The 20,222-nt window shown below is 52.7% G+C and overlaps 1 protein-coding gene across 1 annotated transcript in view; it reads right to left on the bottom strand.

Annotated features, from left to right (window-relative positions):
- The window catches only part of tpcn3 (two pore segment channel 3), a 38,419-nt gene that overhangs the window by 11,214 nt on the left and 6,983 nt on the right, over positions 1-20,222 (bottom strand). Inside the window, exons 2-14 of the mRNA XM_072463440.1 lie at positions 18,247-18,335; positions 17,694-17,808; positions 16,965-17,093; positions 14,205-14,321; positions 13,566-13,684; positions 13,389-13,490; positions 11,700-11,826; positions 7,514-7,721; positions 5,061-5,205; positions 3,292-3,477; positions 2,984-3,048; positions 2,381-2,468; positions 1,779-1,848 (exon numbers count right to left, since the gene is read on the bottom strand). Coding sequence (XP_072319541.1) covers positions 1,779-1,848; positions 2,381-2,468; positions 2,984-3,048; positions 3,292-3,477; positions 5,061-5,205; positions 7,514-7,721; positions 11,700-11,826; positions 13,389-13,490; positions 13,566-13,684; positions 14,205-14,321; positions 16,965-17,093; positions 17,694-17,808; positions 18,247-18,335 — 1,560 coding nt within the window. The remainder of the gene's footprint in view (positions 1-1,778; positions 1,849-2,380; positions 2,469-2,983; positions 3,049-3,291; positions 3,478-5,060; positions 5,206-7,513; positions 7,722-11,699; positions 11,827-13,388; positions 13,491-13,565; positions 13,685-14,204; positions 14,322-16,964; positions 17,094-17,693; positions 17,809-18,246; positions 18,336-20,222) is intronic.

Genomic DNA, 20,222 nt, shown 5'->3' with positions numbered 1-20,222 from the left:
ATCTGCCAAATGTGAAGTACTGTGTGTGTCCGACCCAGGGGTCACCTGGGGTCAGGTCGTTCTGCATTCTCATTGGCTCTGAGGCGTTCTCATTGGCTCGGAGGCGTTCTCATTGGCTCGGAGGCGTTCTCATTGGCTCGGAGGCGATCTCATTGGCTCGGAGGCGTTCTGCGTTCTCATTGGCTCTGAGGCTTCACAGATGAGGCTGGTCTGAAGAATGTTGAAGTTTTGTTGACGACTTGAAAAGTTGCAAAAAGGTCTTGAGTTTAAATCACGTCAAAAAACAACTGGAATGTTCTGTAAAGTGCTGTAATGTTCTGTAATGTTCCGGACTGTTCCGGACTGTTCCGTAATGTTCTGTAATGTTCCGGACTGTTCTGGACTGTTCCGTAATGTTCCGGACTGTTCTGGAATGTTCTGGACTGTTCCGGACTGTTCCGGACTGTTCCGTAATTTTCTGTAATGTTCCGGACTGTTCTGGACTGTTCCGTAATGTTCTGTAATGTTCCGGACTGTTCTGGACTGTTCCGTAATGTTCCGGACTGTTCTGGAATGTTCTGGACTGTTCCGGACTGTTCCGTAATTTTCTGTAATGTTCCGGACTGTTCTGGACTGTTCCGTAATGTTCCGGACTGTTCTGGACTGTTCGTAATGTTCTGTAATGTTCCGGACTGTTCTGTAATGTTCCGGACTGTTCTGGAATGTTCTGTTCTGGAATGTTCCCAGAAGGGAAAGAGGAGCAGAGGAGGAGAGGGTCAGAGGAGAGGGTCAGAGGTTCAGAGGAGCAGAGGAGGAGAGGGTCAGAGGAGAGGGTCAGAGGTTCAGAGGGTCAGGGGGTCAGAGGAGCGGGTCAGCGGTCAGAGGGTCTGACCAGTTCCAGAAGTTGTGTCTGGAGAAAAAGGCTCGTGGCTCGTGGACGTAGAGCTTGAGGAGGATCTCCAGGAGGTACACGACTGTTCTGGACTGTTCCGTAATGTTCCGGACTGTTCTGGACTGTTCGTAATGTTCTGTAATGTTCCGGACTGTTCTGGACTGTTCTGTTCTGGAGTGTTCTGGAATGTTCTGGAATGTTCTGGAGATGAGCTCTCGGGCCCCTGAGGGCCTTCTCTGGTGGTATTCAGTTGGTCTCCTCTTTCTGACGCCTGTGGCTTTTGTCTGAATGTCATTGTTTAGCATTGACATTGTTACTAAAGGATTCAGAAAACATAAAACAGTGAAATGTGGAACACAATAACATTATAAACAGTCAATTCATCTTCGTGTCGAGTTCATTTGAATCACAAAACATCATTTGATTGAAAAAAAATGTCCAACGTTCAAAGCGTGAAGTCTCTGCTCCTGCAGAGACGTCATACGTCTACGCTCTGCATTCCTGTCTCCATGGCAACGTTCAGAGGTCGTCTGCACTGCACATGTTTAGGGCCGGACTCATGGGGAAAGAGCTGGTCGGGCCCTTAAGGGCCTCTGAGGTCCCTGAGGGTGTTCATGCGTGGCAATGCACCATCTCGTGCTGAAAGGAACACCTCTGCATCATTGGTTGCTATGGAGATAAAAGAAGAGACACTCCGGGTGTGGTGTCCCTCAAACAGAAGCTCGAGAAGGCAAAGACATCCAGCAAAGACATTTAAGCAGAAACTCTCAAGAATTATGAAGCTCCTGTTAAATTAAGACCAAACCTATGTTCAGATGTTTAGAGAGTGTCAGATGCCCTCCCCGTGGGTCAGATGCCCTCCCTGTGGGTCAGATGCCCTCCCTGTGGGTCAGATGCCCTTCCTCACCAGGATGAGTTGTCCAAACGTGAGAATGGCCGGTCCGATCCTGATCAGAGTGTTGATGATGGCTCGAAACCTGAAGAGAAAGTCACATCAAGTCAGACCAGGACCTGGACCAGGACCAGGACCAGGACCTGGACCAGGACCAGGACCGGGACCAGGACCTGGACCGGGACCAGGACCTGGACCAGGACCAGGACCGGGACCAGGACCTGGACCGGGACCGGGACCGGGACCGGGACCTGGAACTGGACCTGGACCTGGACCTGGACCAGGACCAGGACCAGGACTTTCTCTCAGTCGGGCGTTCCCTCATCAGGATTTGTGTTAGCGCTCCAACTACTGGCAGCAGTGGGAATTACCATCGGGAAAAAAAGAAAATTATTTTACTGAGTGAGTTTTGGCCCAGTGCTTGCTGGGTAATTTCCTAGTGTGATGTCATCAATAACAAACAGGAAATGAAATTATAAAGCTAAAAATCTGCTTCACTGGCGTCAAATGTCATTTATAGCAAGATTTTCTGTACATTTACCTGCATTTTAGCTCAGTGAGCGGTGCGGCCTGTAGGGGGCGCTCAGTGAGCGGTGCGGCCTGTAGGGGGCGCTCACCTGTGAATACTGTCCACGACCCGCACCAGGCGCAGCACCCTGAGGATGAAGACGATGTCCAGGATCTGTCGGCTCGTGTATCCACTGGCTGTAGTCATGACGACGCCAGGACGAGGCCGGGAGGACGAGGCCAGGACGAGGCCGGGAGGACAAGACCGGGACGAGGCCGGGAGGACGAGACCGGGACGAGGCCGCATGAGGGAGGACGAGGGAGGACGAGGCCCGGGAGGACGAGGCCGGGAGGACGAGGCCGGGAGGACGAGACCGGGAGGACGAGACCGGGACGAGGCCGGGAGGACGAGACCGGGACGAGGCCGCATGAGGGAGGACGAGGGAGGACGAGGCCCGGGAGGACGAGGCCGGGAGGACGAGAGAGGACGAGGGAGGACGAGGCCGGGAGGACGAGAGAGGACGAGGGAGGACGAGGGAGGACGAGGGAGGACGAGGGAGGACGAGGCCGGGGCGACATACAAACACACAAACGGTAAAAAAGAAGAATATTCAAGCTACAAAGATGAAGGTGTTTGACCTTCAGACGCAGAACGAGGGCGTCAGGGCTAAATCTGGTCGTCACGGCGACTGGAGACGGTTTAAGAGACTCACCGGATTTTAGAGCCGAGTTGGCGACGGTGGCAACGAGCGCAGCCACGACTATCACCGTATCAAACCTGTGAAGAGGAGAGGGTCAGAGGTCAGAGGGTCAGAGGAGCAGAGGAGAGGGTCAGGAGAGAGGGTCAGAGGGTAAGAGGAGCAGAGGAGGAGAGGGTCAGAGGGTCAGGGGGTCAGAGGAGCAGAGGAGAGGGTCAGAGGAGAGGGTCAGAGGGTAAGAGGAGCAGAGGAGGAGAGGGTCAGAGGGTCAGAGGAGAGGGTCAGAGGGTCAGAGGAGCGGGTCAGCGGTCAGAGGGTCTGACCAGTTCCAGAAGTTGTGTCTGGAGAAAAAGGCTCGTGGCTCGTGGACGTAGAGCTTGAGGAGGATCTCCAGGAGGTACACGACCAGGAAGAACCACTCAGAGTTAGAGATGAGCGGGTTCTCCTCGTCCAGAGCGATGAAGACGGCATTCACCAAGATGATGAGGTCAAAGAGTACCACGAACCCTCTGAGGACAGAGAGAGAGACGAGGTCAAAGAGTACCACGAACCCTCTGAGGACAGAGAGAGACGAGGTCAAAGAGTACCACGAACCCTCTGAGGAGAGAGAGAGAGAAGAGGTCAAAGAGTACCACGAACCCTCTGAGGAGAGAGAGAGAAGAGGTCAAAGAGTACCACGAACCCTCTGAGGAGAGAGAGAGAGAAGAGGTCAAAGAGTACCACGAACCCTCTGAGGAGAGAGAGAGATGAGGTCAAAGAGTACCACGGACCCTCTGAGGAGAGAGAGAGAGATGAGGTCATAGAGTACCACGAACCCTCTGAGGAGAGAGAGAGATGAGGTCAAAGAGTACCACGGACCCTCTGAGGAGAGAGAGAGAGATGAGGTCATAGAGTACCACGAACCCTCTGAGGAGAGAGAGCGAGACGAGGTCAAAGAGTACCACGAACCCTCTGAGGAGAGAGAGAGATGAGGTCAAAGAGTACCACGGACCCTCTGAGGAGAGAGAGAGAGATGAGGTCATAGAGTACCACGAACCCTCTGAGGAGAGAGAGAGATGAGGTCAAAGAGTACCACGAACCCTCTGAGGAGAGAGAGAGATAAGAGGTCAAAGAGTACCACGAACCCTCTGAGGAGAGAGAGAGATGAGGTCAAAGAGTACCACAAACCCTCTGAGGAGAGAGAGAGAGAAGAGGTCAAAGAGTACCACGAACCCTCTGAGGACAGAGAGAGAGACGAGGTCAAAGAGTACCACAAACCCTGAGGAGAGAGAGAGATGAGGTCAAAGAGTACCACAAACCCTCTGAGGAGAGAGAGAGAGAGATGAGGTCAAAGAGTACCACGAACCCTCTGAGGAGAGAGAGAGATGAGGTCAAAGAGTACCACGAACCCTCTGAGGAGAGAGAGAGATAAGAGGTCAAAGAGTACCACGAACCCTCTGAGGAGAGAGAGAGAGGGATGAGGTCATAGAGTACCACGAACCCTCTGAGGAGAGAGAGCGAGACGAGGTCAAAGAGTACCACGAACCCTCTGAGGAGAGAGAGAGATGAGGTCAAAGAGTACCACGAACCCTCTGAGGAGAGAGAGAGATAAGAGGTCAAAGAGTACCACGAACCCTCTGAGGAGAGAGAGAGATGAGGTCAAAGAGTACCACGAACCCTCTGAGGAGAGAGAGAGAGAAGAGGTCAAAGAGTACCACGAACCCTCTGAGGACAGAGAGAGAGACGAGGTCAAAGAGTACCACAAACCCTCTGAGGAGAGAGAGAGATGAGGTCAAAGAGTACCACAAACCCCCTGAGGAGAGAGAGAGAGAGAGATGAGGTCAAAGAGTACCACGAACCCTGAGGAGAGAGAGAGATGAGGTCAAAGAGTACCACGAACCCTCTGAGGAGAGAGAGACAAGGTCAAAGAGTACCACGAACCCTCTGAGGAGAGAGAGAGAGAGACGAGGTTAAAGAGTACCACGAACCCTCTGAGGAGAGAGAGAGATGAGGTCAAAGAGTACCACGAACCCTCTGAGGAGAGAGAGACAAGGTCAAAGAGTACCACGAACCCTCTGAGGAGAGAGAGAGATGAGGTCAAAGAGTACCTCACCTGTGCAGGACGATGGTGCAGAGGAGGCGACTCGGCGCAGACAGGTAGAGGGCGGGGCTTAGCGTCTGCAGGGGGTGTGGCCTCTGCTTCAGCGTGATCACCTCAATGTTCAACAGATCCGCGAGCTGCACGAACGCCAGCTTCCCTACGGACGAGAACCAGGACCTCAACCAGGACGAGAACCAGGACCTCAACCAGGACGAGAACCAGGACCTCAACCAGGACGAGAACCAGGACCTCAACCAGGACGAGAACCAGGACCTCAACCAGGACGAGAACCAGGACCTCAACCAGGACGAGAACCAGGACCTCAACCAGGACGAGAACCAGGACCTCAACCAGGACGAGAACCAGGACCTCAACCAGGACGAGAACCAGGACCTCAACCAGGACGAGAACCAGGACCTCAACCAGGACGAGAACCAGGACCTCAACCAGGACGAGAACCAGGACCTCAACCAGGACGAGAACCAGGACCTGAACCAGGACGAGAACCAGGACCTCAACCAGGTCGAGAACCAGGACCTCAACCAGGACGAGAACCAGGACGAGAACCAGGACCTCAACCAGGACGAGAACCAGGACCTCAACCAGGACGAGAACCAGGACCTCAACCAGGACGAGAACCAGGACCTCAACCAGGACGAGAACCAGGACCTGAACCAGGACGAGAACCAGGACCTCAACCGGGACGAGAACCAGGACCTCAACCGGGACGAGAACCAGGACGAGAACCAGGACGAGAACCAGGACCTCAACCAGGACGAGAACCAGGACCTCAACCAGGACGAGAACCAGGACCTGAACCAGGACGAGAACCAGGACCTCAACCAGGTCGAGAACCAGGACCTCAACCAGGACGAGAACCAGGACCTCAACCAGGACGAGAACCAGGACCTCAACCAGGACGAGAACCAGGACGAGAACCAGGACCTCAACCAGGACCTCAACCGGGACGAGAACCAGGACCTCAACCGGGATGAGAACCAGGACCTCAACCAGGACGAGAACCAGGACCTCAACCGGTACGAGAACCAGGACCTCAACCGGGACGAGAACCAGGACCTCAACTGGGACGAGAACCGGGACGAGAACCAGGACCTCAACCAGGACGAGAACCAGGACCTCAACCAGGACGAGAACCAGGACCTCAACCAGGACGAGAACCAGGACCTGAACCAGGACGAGAACCAGGACCTCAACCAGGTCGAGAACCAGGACCTCAACCAGGACGAGAACCAGGACGAGAACCAGGACCTCAACCAGGACGAGAACCAGGACCTCAACCAGGACGAGAACCAGGACGAGAACCAGGACCTCAACCAGGACCTCAACCGGGTCGAGAACCAGGACCTCAACCGGGATGAGAACCAGGACCTCAACCAGGACGAGAACCAGGACCTCAACCGGTACGAGAACCAGGACCTCAACCGGTACGAGAACCAGGACCTCAACTGGGACGAGAACCGGGACGAGAACCAGGACGAGAACCAGGACCTCAACCAGGACGAGAACCAGGACCTCAACCAGGACGAGAACCAGGACCTCAACCAGGACGAGAACCAGGACCTCAACCAGGACCTCAACCGGGACGAGAACCAGGACCTCAACCGGGATGAGAACCAGGACCTCAACCAGGACAAGAACCAGGACCTCAACCGGTATGAGAACCAGGACCTCAACCGGGACGAGAACCAGGACCTCAACTGGGACGAGAACCGGGACGAGAACCAGGACCTCAACCGGGACGAGAACCAGGACCTCAACCGGGACGAGAACCAGGACCTCAACCAGGACGAGAACCGGGACGAGAACCAGGACCTCAACCGGGACGAGAACCAGGACCTCAACCGGGACGAGAACCAGGAAGAGAACCAGGACCTCAACCGGTACGAGAACCAGGACCTCAACCGGGACGAGAACCAGGACCTCAACTGGGACGAGAACCGGGACGAGAACCAGGACCTCAACCGGGACGAGAACCAGGACCTCAACCGGGACGAGAACCAGGACCTCAACCAGGACGAGAACCGGGACGAGAACCAGGACCTCAACCGGGACGAGAACCAGATCTCAACCCGGACCCCAAACTCGGTCCACACCCGGTCTACACCCGGTCCACACCTGGTTTACACCCGGTCTACACCCGGTCCACACCCGGTCCACACCCGGTCCACACCCGGTCCACACCCGGTCCACACCCGGTCCACACCCGGTCTACACCCGGTCCACACCCGGTCCACACCCGGTCCACACCCGGTCTACACCCGGTCCACACTCGGTCCACACCCGGTCCACACCCGGTCCACACCCGGTCCACACCCGGTCTACACCCGGTCCACACTCGGTCCACACCCGGTCCACACTCGGTCCACACCCGGTCCACACCCGGTCTACACCCGGTCTACACTCGGTCCACACTCGGTCCACACTCGCTCCACACCCGGTCTCACCGATGGCGCCCTTCTCCTCGGGGTCGCAGACGCTCCACAGCAGTTCTTTGTGGGCGTGGCTTATGTCGGGCCGGACGCGACGGACCAATCGGCTCCATCGATCGTGCGTGACCACAGGCTCCGCCCCCTCGGCGCTCTTCTGCTGCAGCACGGCAAAGGCCCGCGCCATTTTGTGCCGTTTGGCCCTCACCAGCTGCCGTACCTCCTCCTGAACACAACAAGACACAGTACTCGTACAAGTACTGCAGTACACGTACAAGTACTGCAGCACAAGTACAAGTACTGCAGCACAAGTACAAGTACTGCAGCAAGGCAAGGCAAGTTTATTTGTAGAGCACATTTCATACACAAGGCAATTCAAAGTGCTTCACAGCAGGAAAAATGCATTCAAATCACAAAGAAATTACAGAAATACAATAAAATTAACTAAATTAAAAATTGTCAATCCAACTGATTTTCTAAACTAATAAAATCACAAACAAAAGAGAAGAGTGCAAAGAAAAAATCCTTTCAGTCATATGCGCAGCTAAACAAAACTGTTTTTAGCTTAGATTTGAACATTGTCAGAGTAGAAGCCTGTCTCACATCTTCAGGAAGACTGTTCCAGATTTTAGCTGCATAAAACTGAAACGCAGATTCCCCATGTTTTGTCCTGACTCTGGCACCAGCAGGAGGCCGGTCCCTGAGGTCCTCAGAGTCCGAGATGGTTCATATGGCACTAACATATCCAAGATGTACTTTGGTGCTAGGCCATGGAGAGACTTGTACACAAGCAGAGCTGCTTTAAAGTCTATTCTCTGAGCCACAGGGAGCCAGTGCAGAGACCTGAGAACAGGACTAATGTGATCATACTTCCTGGTTCTAGTCAGGACCCGAGCAGCAGCGTTCTGGATGTACTGCAGCTGTTTTACAGCTCGTTTGGAGAGACCAGTGAGCGGCCGTTACAGTAGTCTAATCTACTGGAGACAAACGCGTGGATAAGTCTCTCTAAATCTGGTTTTGACACTATATTTTTGATTTTGGCAATGTTTTTTAGATGGTAAAAAGCTGCTGATGTTATTGATTTGACGTGGCTATTAAAGTTCAAGTCTGAGTCCATTATTACCCCCAGATTTCTAATTTGGTTTGTAGGTTTTAGAGCGAGACTCTGGAGGTGACCGCTAACACTTTCTCTTTGTTTCTGTGGGCCAAAAACGATTATTTCAGTCTTGTCTGAGTTCAGCTGGAGAAAGTTGTTTTGCATCCACAAACTGATCTGTTGGATGCAGTGACAGAGTGAATCTACTGGTCCATAGTCACCTGCCGATAGTGAAACATAGATCTGAGTGTCGTCTGCATAATTGTGATAGGACACATTTTCACTGCGTATCAACTGACCTAACGGCAGCATGTAGAGGTTGAACAGAAGGGGACCCAGGACTGACCCTTGGGGCACTCCACAGGTCAGGGTCATGTGGTCCGAGACACAGCTACCAATTTCAACAAAGTACTTCCTGTCTTCCAGATAGGACCTTAACCAGTTTAGGGCAGTGCCAGTGATGCCCACCCAGTCCTCTAGTCTCTGTAAGAGGATCCCATGATCGACAGTGTCAAAAGCAGCACTCAGATCTAACAGAATTAAGACTGAGGCTTTGCCCATGTCAGTGTTCAGGCGGATGTCATTTGTCACCTTGACAAGAGCAGTCTCAGTGCTGTGATGAGGTCTAAAACCTGACTGAAAAACATCAAATGAGTTGTTTATTAAGAGGAAATCTGTGAGCTGTTGGTAAACAACCTTTTCAAGGCCTTTGCCCCAAAATGGCAGATTAGAGATGGGCCGGTAATGACTCAGTACTGCGGCATCAAGACTGCTCTTCTTTAGGAGAGGCTTTATGACCGCAGTTTTCAAAGACATTGGGAATGTTCCAGATTGAAGCGACATGTTAACTATGTGAGTGAGTGGTGCTAACAAACTGTTCAGCACAGACTTTAGAAATCTGGTGGGTAACACATCAAGGCAGCATGTAGATGAACTCAGACTGGTGATGATCTCATGGACAGTTTTGTCAGTTACTGGTGCAAAGTGAGTTAGCTCTAAGTGTCTTGGTGGTTTTAGGGTAATTTTTTGCATTGTGGGATTTATAGCATTTTTAATGCCCTGAACTTTGTCATTAAAGAATAATGCAAACTCATTACACTTGGATGTGGAAATGAGTTCTAACGGCAGCTGAGCTGGAGGGTTTGTTAATCTGTTTACTGTGGCAAACAGGGCACGCGAGTTGTTACTGCAGCTTCCAATTATTTCAGAAAAATATCTTTCCCTAGTTCTACATAAGATTAGGTTGTACATGTTCAGCTTTTCTTTGTAAATCTCTTTTTGAACCTGGAGCTTTGACTTGCGCCATTTCCGTTCGGCCCTGCGGCACTCCCTTTTCTGTGCCCTGACCGAATCATCATTTCTCCACGGCGCCTTCTGCTTATTTTTAACCATTTTAGCCTTTATAGGGGCGATGGTGTCCAGAACATTCAAAACACTAGATGTAACAGAGTTCAACAAATCATTTACATTAGAACATGAGACATTTTCAAAGTTTATCATTTCCATAAACAGTGCACCTGTGCCATCACTTATGTGTCTCCTCTGAACAACTGCAGGACCAACCGGAGGTTGGGGAGAAACAGACAGGTCAAAGAAGACACAGAAATGATCAGACAGAGCAACATCGATCACATTAACATTTGAAATATTTACCCCCTTTGTAATTATGAGATCTAGAGTGTGTCCTTTGCTGTGGGTGGGGCCTCTCACATGCTGAGTAAGACTGAAGGTTTCAAGGACAGCATCAAGCTCTTAAGCGTTTCTGTCACAAATATTATCAACATGCACATTGAAATCACCTGTAATGACCAAACCATCAAAGTCTGTGCATACGACTGAAAGCATCTCAGTAAAATCATCAATAAAACTTTGGCAGTGCTGGGGAGGCTTGTATAAAACAATGAAGAGAATGGACGGAGACTGTTTTAGCTCCATTTTAAAGGATACATACTCAAATGATGAAAACACCCCAAAAGACAACCTGCGGGTAATTATTTCATCTCTAAAGACAGCACAGACTCCACCCCCTTTTTTGTTTTCTCGTGTTTCAGATTCAAACTTAAAGTTGGGTGGAGCAGATTCTATCAGAACTACATTTCCTGTGTTTTTGTCAAGCCATGTTTCAGTTAAAAACATAAAATCAAGATTATAAGAAGAAATAAAATTATTAATTAAGAGAGATTTGTTACATAAGGATCTGACATTTAGCACAGCAAGTTTCAGACTAGTTTCAGTGGGACTGGGCTTTATCTTTTCACAGGGAATATGAATCACATTTCTCAGATTGGGCCTGACTCGCATTTTGTTTTTCCATCTGTGTGATGATGTGACTACAGAAATAGCACTAGGGGGGGCTCTTTTTACATAGGGCCCCGGGTTGGTTTGATTTTTAATGTGACAATAAGTCCCGGCAACGCTGAGACCCAGTGCATCCTAGCTAAGGGAGATACCAGGTAAAGTGCAGCACAAGTAGTGCAGCACAAGTAGTGCAGCACAAGTACAAGTACTGCAGTACAAGTACAAGTACTGCAGTACAAGTACAAGTACTGCAGTACAAGTACAAGTACTGCAGTACAAGTACAAATACTGCAGTACAGGTACAAGTACTGCAGCACAAGTACAAGTACTGCAGCACAAGTACAAGTACTGCAGTACAAGTACACACTCTGGAGGGCCTTTGCTGCACGAGGTTCACGCATGAGATGTTTTCAGTGTTATATATGATACAGTCCCACCGACTGCAGCTATAAGTATAAGTACAAGTATCAGTGTAAGTATCAGCGAAAATACGACTCGAGGAAAGTACAGAAGTAATTTTACTGACCACCTCGGTTTATAACAAATCAGACTGTAATGGACTAAATTACTTCTTGGTCGACTAAAGGTCTCAAAACTGTGAGCCAAAGAGCAAAAAAGTACTTGTATATTGCATATTTGAATACTTTCTTCTTGCTGCAGTTCTTCTTTTAAAATCGCTCTGATATAAAACCGATAATCAACTAAACAACTAAAACTACCACCTCCAAAGACGAGATGTAACATGGTCTTTTCCTGTCCAGCCCACAGAGGGTCAGAGGTCAGAGGTCAAAGGTGAATGTGGAGTCTGACCTTCAGGTGCTTCTTGTAGTTGTTGTAAACGACGGCGAGGAACACGGACATGAAGATGTAAACGTTCACCAGGATGAAGACGATGAAGAAGACGGAGAACAAGGAGCTGGAGTTGTACGCCGGCATCCTGCAAACACCACAGAGTACTGCAACAAAGTACTGCGACAGAGTACTGCAACAGAGTACTGCAACAAAGTACTGCGACAGAGTACTGCAACAGAGTACTGCAACAAAGTACTGCGACAGAGTACTGCAACAAACTACTGCAACAGAGTACTGCAACAAAGTACTGCAACAGAGTACTGCAAGAAAGTACTGCAACAGAGTACTGCAACAGAGTACTGCAACAGAGTACTGCAACAGAGTACTGCAAGAAAGTACTGCAACAGAGTACTGCAACAGAGCACTGCAAGAAAGTACTGCAACAGAGTACTGCAACAGAGCACTGCAACAGAGCACTGCAACAGAGCACTGCAACAGAGTACTGCAACAGAGTACTGCAAGAAAGTACTGCAACAGAGTACTGCAACAGAGCACTGCAACAGAGTACTGCAACAAAGTAAGGCAAGGCAAGTTTATTGTAGAGCACATTTCATACACAAGGCAATTCAAAGTACTGCAACAGAGTACTGCAACAGAGTACTGCAACAGAGTACTGCAACAGAGTACTGCAACAGAGTACTGCAACAAAGTACTGCAACAGAGTACTGCAACAGAGTACTGCAACAGAGTACTGCAACAGAGTACTGCAACCGAGTCCTGCAACAAAGTACTGCAACAGAGTACTGCAACAGAGCACTGCAACAGAGTACTGCAACAGAGTACTGCAACAAAGTACTGCAACAAAGCACTGCAAGAAAGTACTGCAACAAACAACACCAACAGAGTACCAACTCAGGGCCTCGTTTTCTATTAATGGGGGGCCCTAGGTACCTCCTCAAATGATGGAAAAGGCTCCCGGTTCAGGTTCCACAGCCCCAATAGTTGAGCATAAATGTGTGGTTTTACAGCATAAAATATAGCAGCATATAACGCTAGCGCTAACGCTAACCCAGGTCTCGGGGAACATAGGGCTGACCCCATAAATATTGACCTACTGATGTTGTGTGGCACCTAAACAAGAGCCAATCATCGTCTATAGTAGCAGAATTAGCATTAGCATTATCAGTAGCAGTATCAGTAGCAGTATCAGTAGAAGCATTAGCAGTAGCAGTAGCAGTAGCATTAGCATTAGCATTATCAGTAGCAGTATCCGTAGCAGTATCAGTAGTAGCATTAGCAGTAGTAGCAGAAGTAGCATTAGCCTTATCAGTAGCATTAGCAGTATAATTAGCATTGACAGTAGCAGTAGCATTAGCAGTATCAGTAGCATTAGCAGTATAATTAGCATTGACAGTAGCAGTAGCATTAGCAGTATCAGTAGCATTAACAGTAGCAGTAGCATTATCATTGACAGTAGCAGTAGCAGTATCAGTAGCATTAACAGTAGCAGTAGCATTAGCATTGACAGTAGCAGTAGCAGTATCAGTAGCATTAACAGTAGCAGTAGCATTAGCATTGACAGTAGCAGTAGCATTAGCAGCAGCACAGGCAGCATTAGCAGTAGCAGTAGTATTAGCAGTATCAGAAGCATTAACACTAGCAGTAGCATTATCAGTCTCATTAGCATTAGCATTAGCACTTCCTCACATGACGTCGGGGCTGTTGGCCGTGGTGACGAGGACGTAGAGGTCAAACACGATGTGGAGAAAGTTTGTGAAATATGGAGCTCCATCTGTCGTCTTCAAACCTCTGACAGAAACAAGAAGAATACGTCTGGTCTAGGGTCTAAGTTCTATGTTCTATGTTCTAAGTTCTCCGTCTCACCGCTTGGAGAAGAGCTTGAGGGCCATAAGGGAGAAGATGAGGATGCTGAAGATGAAGAGGAGGAAGACCAGGAGGATCTGAGGGAGAGCGTTCCTGATGCTCCTGACGGCTCGACGCAGCTATAACAAGAAACTCAGGTCAAACAGATGAAGAGCTCAGAGTAGAGTCACTGCTCCTCCGCAGGCCCCTGAGGCCTGAGAGGGACCGAGTCTACAGGGTGTAAGACCTCATGGCCCCTGGGTGATGGGAGTGTTACTGCGGTGCGTTGAGGGCCCCTGGGTGATGGGAGTGTTACTGCGGTGCGTTTAAGGCCCCTGGATGATGGGAGTGTTACCGTGGTGCGTTGAGGGCCCCTGGATGATGGGAGTGTTACTGCAGTGTGTTTAAGGTCCCTGGGTGAAGGGACTGTTACCGTGGTGCGTTGAGGGCCCCTGGATGATGGGAGTGTTACTGCAGTGTGTTTAAGGCCCCTGGGTGAAGGGACTGTTACCGTGGTGCGTTGAGGGCCCCTGGATGATGGGAGTGTTACTGCAGTGTGTTTAAGGCCCCTGGGTGATGGGACTGTTACAGTGGTGCGTTGAGGGCCTCTGGGTGATGGGAGTGTTACTGCAGTGTGTTGAGGACCCCTGGGGGACTTACTTGTCTCCCTTCGGTCACGTTGACGAGCAGAAGTGGGCGGAGCACTCTGGACCATCTCACTCCTGGACAGTCCAAGGCTTTGAGAGAACCATAGATCAGCATGTCCAGCAGGGTCAGCTGAGGAGACACACATGGTCTGGACCTGGTCTGGATCTGGTCTGGACCTGGCCTGGACCTGGCCTGGACCTGGTCTGGACCTGGCCTGGACCTGGCCTGGACCTGGCCTGGACCTGGTCTGGACCTGGTCTAGAACTGTTCTGGACCTGGTCTGGACCGGGACCTGGTCTGGACCTGGCCTGGACCTGGTCTGGACCTGGTCTGGACCTGGTCTGGACCTGGCCTGGACCTGGCCTGGACCTGGCCTGGACCTGGTCTGGACCTGGTCTGGACCTGGCCTGGACCTGGTCTGGACCTGGACTGGACCTGGTCTGGACCTGGCCTGGACCTGGCCTGGACCTGGTCTGGACCTGGTCTGGACCTGGCCTGGACCTGGCCTGGACCTGGCCTGGACCTGGCCTGGACCTGGCCTGGACCTGGTCTAGAACTGGTCTGGACCTGGTCTGGACCTGGCCTGGACCTGGCCTGGACCTGGTCTGGACCTGGTCTAGAACTGTTCTGGACCTGGTCTGGACCGGGACCTGGTCTGGACCTGGTCTGGACCTGGTCTGGACCTGGCCTGGACCTGGACTGGACCTGGCCTGGACCTGGCCTGGACCTGGCCTGGACCTGGCCTGGACCTGGTCTGGACCTGGCCTGGACCTGGTCTGGACCTGGTCTAGAACTGGTCTGGACCTGGTCTGGACCTGGCCTGGACCTGGTCTGGACCTGGCCTGGACCTGGCCTGGACCTGGTCTGGACCTGGTCTAGACCTGGTCTGGACCTGGTCTGGACCTGGTCTGGACCTGGCCTGGACCTGGCCTGGACCTGGTCTGGACCTGGCCTGGACCTGGCCTGGACCTGGCCTGGACCTGGTCTGGACCTGGCCTGGACCTGGTCTGGACCTGGTCTAGAACTGTTCTGGACCTGGTCTGGACCGGGACCTGGTCTGGACCTGGTCTGGACCTGGTCTGGACCTGGCCTGGACCTGGCCTGGACCTGGTCTGAACCTGGCCTGGACCTGGCCTGGACCTGGTCTGGACCTGGTCTAGAACTGTTCTGGACCTGGTCTGGACCGGGACCTGGTCTGGACCTGGTCTGGACCTGGTCTGGACCTGGTCTGGACCTGGTCTAGAACTGGTCTGGACCTGGTCTGGACCTGGCCTGGACCTGGCCTGGACCTGGTCTGGACCTGGTCTAGAACTGTTCTGGACCTGGTCTGGACCGGGACCTGGTCTGGACCTGGTCTGGACCTGGCCTGGACCTGGCCTGGACCTGGCCTGGACCTGGACTGGACCTGGACTGGACCTGGCCTGGACCTGGCCTGGACCTGGTCTGGACCTGGCCTGGACCTGGCCTGGACCTGGCCTGGACCTGGCCTGGACCTGGTCTGGACCTGGCCTGGACCTGGCCTGGACCTGGTCTGGACCTGGTCTAGACCTGGTCTGGACCTGGCCTGGACCTGGCCTGGACCTGGTCTAGAACTGGTCTGGACCTGGTCTGGACCTGGCCTGGACCTGGCCTGGACCTGGTCTGGACCTGGTCTAGACCTGGTCTGGACCTGGTCTGGACCTGGTCTGGACCTGGCCTGGACCTGGCCTGGACCTGGTCTGGACCTGGCCTGGACCTGGCCTGGACCTGGCCTGGACCTGGTCTGGACCTGGCCTGGACCTGGCCTGGACCTGGTCTGGACCTGGTCTAGAACTGTTCTGGACCTGGTCTGGACCGGGACCTGGTCTGGACCTGGTCTGGACCTGGTCTGGACCTGGCCTGGACCTGGCCTGGACCTGAAGCTGAATCATAAATATTACAATGAAAACAAGGACTGGATTTGTGTTCCACGTTTTCCAAAGTCAGAACATATGGACAGGAAGGGGCGGAGCTGTGTCTGTGTGTGCAGGACATATGGACAGGAAGGGGCGGAGCTGTGTCTGTGTGTGCAGGACATATGGACAGGAAGGGGCGGAGCTGTGTCTGTGTGTGCAGGACATATGGACAGGAAGGGGCGGAGCTGTGTCTGTGTGTGCAGGACATATGGACAGGAAGGGGCGGAGCTGTGTGTGCAGGGGGGGTGCAGGGGAAGTGAGAAGAGCTGACGGCGCTGGACGCTTGTCGTTTCTCAACTTCAGCCTCAGCAAAAAAGAATCTGACTCAAACGGAACTGAACAAACGTTCAGACGCGACGCATTCTTTCAAGAGCGATGCAGAACGAGCGATGCAGAACGAGCGATGCAGGACGAGCGATGCAGGACGAGCGATGCAGAAAGAGCGAAGCAGGACGAACGATGCAGGACGAGCGATGCAGGACGAGCGATGCAGGACGAGCGATGCAGGACGAGCGATGCAGAACGAGCGATGCAGAACGAGTGGCGCAGAACGAGCGATGCAGGACGAGCGATGCAGGACGAGCGATGCAGGACGAGTGATGCAGAACGAGCGATGCAGGACGAGCGATGCAGAACGAGCGGCGCAGAACGAGCGATGCAGAACGAGCGATGCAGGACGAGTGATGCAGAACGAGCGATGCAGGACGAGCGGCGCAGAACGAGCGATGCAGAACGAGCGATGCAGGACGAGTGATGCAGAACGAGCGATGCAGGACGAGCGATGCAGAACGAGCGGCGCTGAGCAGAGCTGTAGTGAGAGCGGGTGAGCGCCTCCTACTGTCAGGATGGCGATGATGCAGATGTTCTTCGGATCCTTCCAGAACTTGTCTGGAGGAATGACTCTGGCGTAGTGCGCGAGGCGAGCGGCGAAAACCAGGACGCACAGAAGCTCCAGGGACAAGGTCGCCTGAAAGACACGGTACACAAGTCAGGTGCCTCCCGTATGGGTCAGGTGCCTCCCGTGTGGGTCAGATGCCCTCCCGTGTGGGTCAGGTGCCTCCCGTGTGGGTCAGGTGCCTCCCGTATGGGTCAGATGCCCTCCCGTGTGGGTCAGGTGCCTCCCGTGTGGGTCAGGTGCCTCCCGTGTGGGTCAGGTGCCTCCCGTGTGGGTCAGGTGCCTCCCGTATGGGTCAGATGCCCTCCCGTGTGGGTCAGGTGCCTCCCGTGTGGGTCAGGTGCCTCCCGTGTGGGTCAGGTGCCTCCCGTGTGGGTCAGGTGCCTCCCGTGTGGGTCAGATGCCCTCCCGTGTGGGTCAGGTGCCTCCCGTGTGGGTCAGATGCCCTCCCGTGTGGGTCAGGTGCCTCCCGTGTGGGTCAGGTGCCTCCCGTGTGGGTCAGGTGCCTCCCGTGTGGGTCAGGTGCCCTCCCGTGTGGGTCAGATGCCCTCCCGTATGGGTCAGATGCCCTCCCGTGTGGGTCAGGTGCCTCCCGTGTGGGTCAGGTGCCTCCCGTGTGGGTCAGGTGCCTCCCGTGTGGGTCAGGTGCCCTCCCGTGTGTTTGAGACTGACCCAGAGCGGCAGGTGGACCAGGGCGGGGTCTTCAAACAGAGCCAGAGACAGATCCAGGAGGAGGAAGAAGAACAGCGCCACCTTCAGGCCCCAGTGGTTATACAACATGTACAGCCTGAGACACAGAGAGAGAGAGGGTCTGTTTGAGAGGAACCAGAACCTTTTCCACCTCACACACTGTTTTTCCCTGGTTCTTCTCCTTCCCTGGTTCTTCCCTGGTTCTTCTCTGGTTCTTCTCTGGTTCTGTCCCTGGTTCTGTCCCTGGTTCTGTCCCTGGTTCTTTCCTGGTTCTTTCCTGGTTCTTTCCTGGTTCTTTCCTGGTTCTGTCCCTGGTTCTGTCCCTGGTTCTGTCCCTGGTTCTTTTCTGGTTCTGTCCCTGGTTCTTCTCTGTCCCTGGTTCTGTCCCTGGTTCTGTCCTGGTTCTTCCCTGGTTCTGTCCCTGGTTCTGTCCCTGGTTCTGTCCCTGGTTCTGTCCCTGGTTCTGTCCCTGGTTCTGTCCCTGGTTCTGTCCCTGGTTCTGCCCTTGTCCGGGGGAGGGCATCTGACACAGTACCTGACGGCCTGAGGGGAGGAGTCGAAGAAGATGTTCCTGTTGAACTGGGCGTCGGACACAAAGATGGACGCCAGGTCCAGGTCCAGGTCCTGGAACCAAACCACAAACAGAACCTTTTGTACTGACACTTCACCCGAGCTCGTCTCCATGGTGAGGTTAACGGCTACTGTCTCCATGGTGATGCTAACGGCTACTGTCTCCATGGTGATGCTAACGGCTATTGTCTCGATGGTAATGCTAACGGCTACTGTCTCCATGGTGAGGCTAACAGCTATTGTTTCCATGGTGATGCTAACGGCTACTGTCTCCATGGTGAAGATAACAGCTACTGTCTCCATGGTGATGCTAACGGCTACTGTCCCCATGGTGAGGCTAACGGCTACTGTCTCCATGGTGAGGCTAACGGCTACGGTCTCCATGGTGAGGCTAACGGCTACTGTCTCAATGGTAATGCTAACGGCTACTGTCTCCATGGTGATGCTAATGGCTATTGTCTCGATGGTAATGCTAACGGCTACTGTCTCCATGGTGAGGCTAACAGCTATTGTTTCCATGGTGATGCTAACGGCTACTGTCTCCATGGTGAAGGTAACGGCTACTGTCTCCATGGTGAGGCTAACGGCTACGGTCTCCATGGTGAGGCTAACGGCTACGGTCTCCATGGTGAGGCTAACGGCTACTGTCTCCATGGTGAGGCTAACAGCTACTGTCTCCATGGTGAGGCTAACGGCTACTGTCTCCATGGTGATGCTAACGGCTATTGTCTCCATGTGTGTGACTGTGTGTGTGTGACTGTGTGTGTGTGTGTGACTGTGTGTGTGTGTGTGTGTGTGACTGTGTGTGTGTGTGTGTGACTGTGTGTGACTGTGTGTGACTGTGTGTGTGTGTGTGACTGTGTGTGTGTGTGTGTGAGACTGTGTGTGTGTGTGTGTGTGTGTGACTGTGTGTGTGTGTGTGTGTGTGTGACTGTGTGTGTGTGTGTGTGACTGTGTGTGTGTGTGACTGTGTGACTGTGTGTGTGGTGTGTGTGTGTGACTGTGTGTGTGTGTGTGTGACTGTGTGTGTGTGACTGTATGTGTGTGTGTGTGTGTGTGTGTGTGTGTGTGACTGTGTGTGTGTGTGTGTGTGTGTGACTGTGTGTGTGTGAATGAGTGACTGTGTGTGACTGTGTGTGTGTGACTGTATGTGTGTGTGTGTGTGAGTGTGACTGTGTGTGTGTGACTGTGTGTGTGACTGTGTGTGTGTGTGTGAATGTGTGTGTGTGTGCGTGTGTGTGTGTGACTGTGTGTGTGTGGTGTGTGTGTGACTGTGTGTGTGTGTGTGTGTGACTGTGTGTGTGTGACTGTGTGTGTGTGTGTGTGACTGTGTATGTGTGTGTGACTGTGTGTGACTGTGTGTGTGTGTGTGAGACTGTGTGTGTGTGTGTGTGTGTGTGTGTGTGACTGTGTGTGTGTGTGTGTGTGTGTGTGTGTGAGAGACTGTGTGTGTGTGTGTGACTGTGTGTGTGGTGTGTGTGTGTGTGAATGTGTGTGTGTGACTGTGTGTGTGACTGTGTGTGTGTGACTGTGTGTGTGTGTGTGAGTGTGTGTGTGACTGTGTGTGTAACTGTGTGTGTGACTGTGTGTGTGTGACTGTGTGTGTGTGTGTGTGACTGTGTGTGTGTGTGACTGTGTGTGTGTGTGTGTGTGTGTGTGACTGTGTGTGTGTGTGTGTGTGACTGTGTGTGTGTGTGTGTGACTGTGTGTGTGTGTGTGTGTGTGTGACTGTGTGTGTGTGAGTGTGTGTGTGTGTGACTGTGTGTGTGTGTGTCTGTGTGTGTGTGTCTGTGTGTGTGTGACTGTGTGTGTGTGTCTGTGTGTGTGTGACTGTGTGTGTGTGTGTGTGTGTGAGACTGTGTGTGTGTGTGACTGTGTGTGTGTGTGACTTTGTGTGTGTGTGTGACTGTGTGTGTGTGTGACTGTGTGTGTGGTTTGTGT

This window comes from Eucyclogobius newberryi, unplaced genomic scaffold, assembly GCF_026437365.1.
Source record: "Eucyclogobius newberryi isolate DKJ021-1_F unplaced genomic scaffold, fEucNew1.0.hap1 SCAF_4, whole genome shotgun sequence".
Lineage (NCBI taxonomy): Eukaryota > Metazoa > Chordata > Actinopteri > Gobiiformes > Gobiidae > Eucyclogobius > Eucyclogobius newberryi.
The sequence above is the reverse complement of the archived record's forward strand: the minus strand, read 5'-3'. Positions and strand labels throughout refer to the sequence as shown.